Source organism: Taudactylus pleione, unplaced genomic scaffold (genome assembly GCF_031769625.1).
Source record: "Taudactylus pleione unplaced genomic scaffold, aTauple2 ptg000078l, whole genome shotgun sequence".
Taxonomy (NCBI): domain Eukaryota; kingdom Metazoa; phylum Chordata; class Amphibia; order Anura; family Myobatrachidae; genus Taudactylus; species Taudactylus pleione.
This window is the reverse complement of record NW_028284480.1, coordinates 5008600-5014680: the sequence shown is the minus strand read 5'-3', so window position 1 is coordinate 5014680 and position 6081 is coordinate 5008600. Positions and strand designations below refer to the sequence as shown.

At 50.4% G+C, this 6081-nt stretch overlaps 1 protein-coding gene across 1 annotated transcript; it reads left to right on the top strand.

Annotated features, from left to right (window-relative positions):
- The first annotated feature begins 2258 nt into the window (after positions 1-2258).
- LOC148532393 (uncharacterized) lies at positions 2259-4297 on the top strand. The gene is made up of 2 exons (XM_088467914.1): positions 2259-2457; positions 3396-4297. Exons 1-2 carry the CDS (start codon positions 2259-2261, stop codon positions 4295-4297), a joined length of 1101 nt encoding a protein of 366 aa, XP_088324040.1.
- Positions 4298-6081: the final 1784 nt, after the last annotated feature.

The window sequence follows — 6081 nt, the reverse complement described above, 5'->3', positions numbered from 1 at the left end:
TGCCGGGCGCTGCACTGACTCCCGGCCAGCCTGCCCCTGCTCTCCCGGCTCGCGGGTCACATGACCCCGCCTCAGCCACGCCGGTTCTCGGCGCAGCGTTCAGTGGGCTGCGCCCTCCCCCTCCAGCTCCTATGGTAGGCGCCCAGGCCCGATCGCAGGTCCCCCACATGCAGGCCCCCCTCCCCCCCTCACACCAGGCAGTCTCCACAGACGATGAGGGAGACTGCCTGGCGGCTGTCCCCTATCAGGCCCCCCCACAGCTCAGGCCTCAGGGGGGCAGCTCACATGACTCGCTGCCCCCTACTCCTGATCTGCAGCCCCCCTGCAGGCGAACATTTTCCCTGCTCTCGCTGGTCTGGCCACGGTGCAGGCTCCTGCACTGTCACAGGTCAGTTATTCTAATACTAGCTTCGTGCCAGCTGCAACTTCCGCAATTGCACGCCCGGCTTTCGTCCCTAATGCTCCCGTATTTTCGCCCGCAGTAGGTGTTGGGGCCCACCCTGGCCTTAGTGGGTCGGGTGTTCCGCACACTTCACAGGTCACATCCCCATGGATGCATGCACCCATGCCAGCCTCCTTTTTGCACGCACCGCAACACTCAATGTTTCCTTATTGGCCCACATTTTACCAGCCTTTGGCGCAAGGGTCTGCTGCGACGGGTCCTTACCCCTATTGGGCTCCTCCAGGTTGGGGGTCTACTACGCCGCCAAGTTCTAACCAACCCCCTCTCGTCGGCCTACACCCTGCTTCAGAGGGCGGGTCGTCAAATATGATTGAACAACCACAATCTGTAGGGATAGTTCCTGTTGCTAATACGACACACGGTGTTGGGCTTGGTGATACTGCTGCTCCTGTTTCTTTTACAGCCCCTTCCGAAAATCCGGAGAACAGAGTGGAGAACTCGCTCGGGACCCCGCAGACCCTACAGACGCAAGCAACAGATAAAGATGGAAGAGCTATGACCGCGGTCGCCGGCGTTGGTGAGAAGGGTTATGATGATATTGTACCTGGCAGTGATAGCTCAAGCACCAGCGATTCTAGTTCTACCTCGGGTTCGCCTAGGAGGCCGCGCAAGCTCATGCGCATGCTAGAGCGGCATTTTAAAGGAAAGGACGCAGGAGTAGGGGTTAAGCCAGCCAGGGCGCCAGCAGCCTCTGCGGCTTCGGAGGCCGATTTAGTACATTGCTCCAATACGGCTATCACTAGAGGTGTTAGGATGCGTATTAAGGAGAAGATTAACAAAGGTCGCTATGTAGACATCTTTACAATTACGGAGTTAGGCAGGAAAGGCTTAGCGTCAGCTAAAGCCACGGGGGGAATGGGCGAAGAAGCGTACCGTTCTTATGACAATTGGATGACTGGCATGCTGGTTTTCGGTGCTTGTTACCTAGAGACAGGGCCGGCGGAGCACATGAATGTACTTAGGTACATTCATCTCATTCATGGCATGCAGGTTAAGGCCCGCGGCACCACCTGGCGTTCCTACGATGAAGATTTTCGTAGGAAGCAGGACGGTAAAAAAAACATGGCTTTGGGTTTCAAGGACGTCGAAGTATGGCTCGACGTTACGCAGCAACGAAAATTTGTGGGTGACAGCGCCCCAAAGCGTAAGAATCCGGTCACAGGCAAATCGCAGGCCATTCCTTTCGTTAAAGGGAAATGTTTTGCATGTAACAGTGGACAATGCGACAGGGATGCGAAGTGTGGTTTTCGTCACTCCTGTACTAGCTGCAGCGGAAACCACTCCGCCAAAGATTGCACCAAGACAGTCGGGTCTTCAAGCACCCCTCGTGGCGACAGCGCCAAGTAGTCTGGAGTTAGCTCCGTCCCCGATTCGTTTGCCGGCGTTGAGCAGATGGTTAAGTTTTTACCCGGATAGGGCATCCGCAGAGTTTTTATTTCACGGTTTTTCATTCGGTTTTCGCATCCCGGTTGTAGCACCTGTTACAGCTGTAGCTTCTCGCAACCTGCGCTCGGCCAGAATGTACCCCGACGTGGTCAGAGCAAAAGTGGGTGCAGAGCTGAGATTGGGTCTCATGGTCGGTCCTTTTTCTGAACCTCCCATTCCCAATTTGTGCGTATCGTCACTGGGTGTAGTCCCCAAAAAGGTCACGGGTAAGTTCAGGCTCATACAACACTTGTCGTACCCTGACGGCCGGTCTGTTAACGACGCCATCAAGCCTAACATTTGTAGCGTGAGTTACCAATCTTTTGACGATGCACTACGGCTAGTTAGAAGTTTTGGGCTCGGGGCACTAATGGCGAAGGTGGATATCGAGTCGGCCTTCCGTTTGATGCCATTACACCCCAAATCTTTCCGGCTGCTGGGTTTTAAGTTTGACGGTTCTTATTACGTGGATGGCTGTTTGCCTATGGGCTGCGCAGTCTCTTGCGCGTTCTTCGAGAAGTTTAGTACTTTTCTTCAATGGTGCATTCAGATGGGTTCCGGTCATGCAGGTATTACACATTACCTGGATGACTTTTTATTTGTGGGACCAGCGGGTCAGACCACGTGCGGTGATGTGCTTTTTTCAGTTAACTCATTGTTCCATACCCTTGGGGTGCCCATCGCGCATGAGAAAACAGAAGGTCCAGCGACGTGCTTATCCTACTTGGGCATACAGATAGACACATCGGCCGGTTGTTGTCGCTTACCTGGGGACAAGGTTCAGCGGTTGAGAGAGCAGATTAGTCATTGCATAGCGGCAAATAAGGTTTCGTAACGGGAAGTGCAATCCTTGTTAGGGTTGTTGCATTTTTCATGCCGTGTGATACCAATTGGGAGAGTTTTTTGTAGGAAGCTGGAGAGGGCCACTTCGGGTATATCTTTACCCCATTACAAATTGCAACTGCCTAGGGAAATCAAGGACGATCTGACTTTGTGGTTGTCGATCTTGGACAAGTTCAATGGAGTTAGGATTTGGCCCTCCCCGCCCGTCGATAGCAAGTGTCTCCAGCTGTTCACAGATGCGTCCGGGGCATTTGGTTTTGGCGCTTATTTTGATGGCGATTGGTGCGCCGAGCCTTGGCCGGAGGCTTGGCATGCCTCGGGTTTGACGGCTAATATGCTACTATTGGAGATTTTTCCAATAATTGTTGCTGTTGAGCTCTGGACCCACAAATTGAGTAATCGGAACATTGTGTTCTGGTGCGACAATTTGGGGGTTGTGCAAGCCATTAATAACCAAAAGTCGTCTTTCATGCCTGCTTTGCGCTTAGTCAGGCATTTGGTCCTCTGTTGTTTAGAGGCGAATATTGGTTTTAGGGCGTGCCACGTCCCGGGGACTGACAACTGTATAGCAGATGCATTGTCACGTTTCCAGTGGTTGAGGTTTAGGGGCTTAGCTCCGAAGGTGAGTTTGCGAGGTTTAATTTGTCCTCCTTCTGTGTGGCAGATTGTCGAGCCGGCATAGAAGGGCTGGCGACTATGGCCTTAGCGCCGTCTACGCGTCGCGCATACCTTGCGGCCTGGAGGGATTGGGAGCACTTCCTCAGGTCAGAGGTTGCTTCAGGTAAGACAGAAGAGCAATGTCTTAGCGCTTTTGTCTGGGGCTGTTATGAAGGAGGCAGATCCAGGCCGTCCACTAGCACGGCCCTAGCTGGGATTGCTTATTTTTCAAAATTATATGGCAGACAAGATCCAACGAAATCCTTTTTAGTTTCTAAAGCCATGAAAGGATGGGCTCGTTGCGACAAGCCCAAGGAGGATAGGAGGCGGCCCATTGACCTTTCGTTGTTGCGTTCGCTAGTTGAAATAGTCCCGACGGTAGCTGCAGATACACACGAGGCAGCCCTGTTCCAGGTTGCTTTTTCAATGGCTTTTTATGGGGCCTTTAGAATTTGTGAGCTGGTTGCGTCATCCAAAGGATCGTTTGATTCTGGAATGTTAGCAGAGAATGTAGTCCTTAAGGCAGATTCCCTGTTGTGCAAACTTCACCGCTCAAAAACCGATCAGCTGGGCCGGGGACGATGGATCACCCTCAAAGAGCAGCCTCAGTCAACAGCGTGCCCCATTTCGTTGGCAGTTAAGTTCGCCAGTTTACGCCCCGATGGCTGTTCACACTGGCTGGCGCACATTAATGCCTCTCCCCTCACAAAATTCCAATTTTCAGCTGTATTTAAGCGTTGTTTAATGGCCTTAAAATTGGATACGTCTGCGTACGGCACTCATTCCTTCAGGATAGGGGCTGCCACTTGCGCTGCGGAGGAGGGCATGTCAGTTAGCAGCATTCAGTCGCTTGGCCGCTGGAAATCGTCCGCTTACAAGCGGTACATCCGGCCTAACACCAGCAGCTAGGAATGCGCTCCCTGCGGGGTTGACCCAGACTTTTACTCGTCACTATTGTGGGGGTGTGAAGGGATTTGGCCGAAAGTAATTTTTTTTACCTCGGGGGAAAGAAAGAAAGAAATGAAATATAAATGAATGAATAAAGAAAGAAATTAAACAAAATAAAATGAATGAATAAAGAAAGAAATATATAAAAAAGAGAAAAAACAAACAAACAAAAAAAAAAACACAAAGAAATGACAAAGAATTTATACCCCCGAGGGTTTTTTTAGATGGTTTTACCTTCGCCTGGGTCGCCTGCTCCTTTCCTCATTATCGCGCTACCCCTTCTTTCCTCCCTCCTTTCCCTCGGCTGCCCAATTTTTGTTTCATATTGGTGTTGTTTGTTTGAAATTGTTGTATTGGCCTGTATGTCCTTGTTAATGGATTAGCATTGACTGTTTTGTGATTAATCTGATTACAGATACATCTCAAGACGGCTCGCCTATTTGGTTTATCGGGCATTCCTTCATTTACTAGGCGGGGCAATCTCATTTATCCACCAGGGCAGCAGGTCTATTGGGCGGTCAGGAGGTTAGGTGGTTAGGTGTCAGGGGGCTTAGATGGGAGGGAATCATTCCACTCATCACTGAGTCCATTGCAAAATGGGGGACACCCGTGCTTGGTTTTGCATGCCGGTGGCAACGATTTGGGGAGAGGGACAGGTATCAGCCTTATACTTCGTATTAAAGCTGATTTAGAAGAGGTGCAGTCTCGGTGGGGTCCCATTAGAATAATATGGTCTGACATCACCCAACGTCAAGTGTGGCGATGCCCTTACAGCGCAGCGGTCTTAGACCAGACGAGGAAGAAAGTCAATGCTTCTGTTGGTAACTTCGTTACAGCAAGAGGGGGTTCTGTCATTAAAACACCCTTATGTCAAATATGATGACCCCAGTTGTCTCTGCCCTTAAGGGGGGACCTAGGCTTCTTCCTAGAGGTGGGGCTCAGTAGTACTAAGCCAAATGAAAGGGGGTGTAGCCTATAGTAACTCAGGTTGCGTCAGAGGCCTTCAGGTAGCCTCATTTATAGTTTATTCGTGGGCTAGAGCTCGGAAAGCAATGCTTTTATTTGCCACCAAAGAGATGTGTATTTTAATAAATATTTGTTCAATTTTTGATTCCACTACAGTTGTCTGTGTCTTCATTAAGGTCAATTAAGACAATAACACCTGTGTAAGGATCTAACGCCTCAGGGCATAGAGGGCTTAAGGTAGCTGAAGGCAGCATATGCCTGATGCTACATAAGACTCTGTATATGGGGGTTAGAGAAGCTCATTGGCTGTTTTTTGTGTCAATCTGCCTTATGATTGACAGGTCTAGGCTGGTTAAAATAGCCTATCACAAGTTCTGGTGGGGAGGGCCTTAGCTCACATACTTAAAAAAGGGGAAGCAGGGTTTACTTCCTCTTTGTGACTTGCAAATTCCCACCCGTCCCTACCCAATTGTTGATGCATTGTTTTGTTATTTATCTTTCAGCTATATTGTGAGGCGGAAAAGCATTGCTTCTCAGTGGCCCAACAGGGCGCAAGTGGTAGTTGCGGGGCGCCTGCCTTTCCCAGGGCAAGTTGTCTCTGCCCTTAAGGGGGGACCTGGGCTTCTTCCTAGAGGTGGGGCTCAGTAGTACTAAGCCAAATGAAAGGGGGTGTAGCCTATCGTAACTCAGGTTGCGTCAGAGGCCTTCAGGTAGCCTCATTTATAGTTTATTCGTGGGCTAGAGCTCGGAAAGCAATGCTTTTATTCGCCATCAAATAG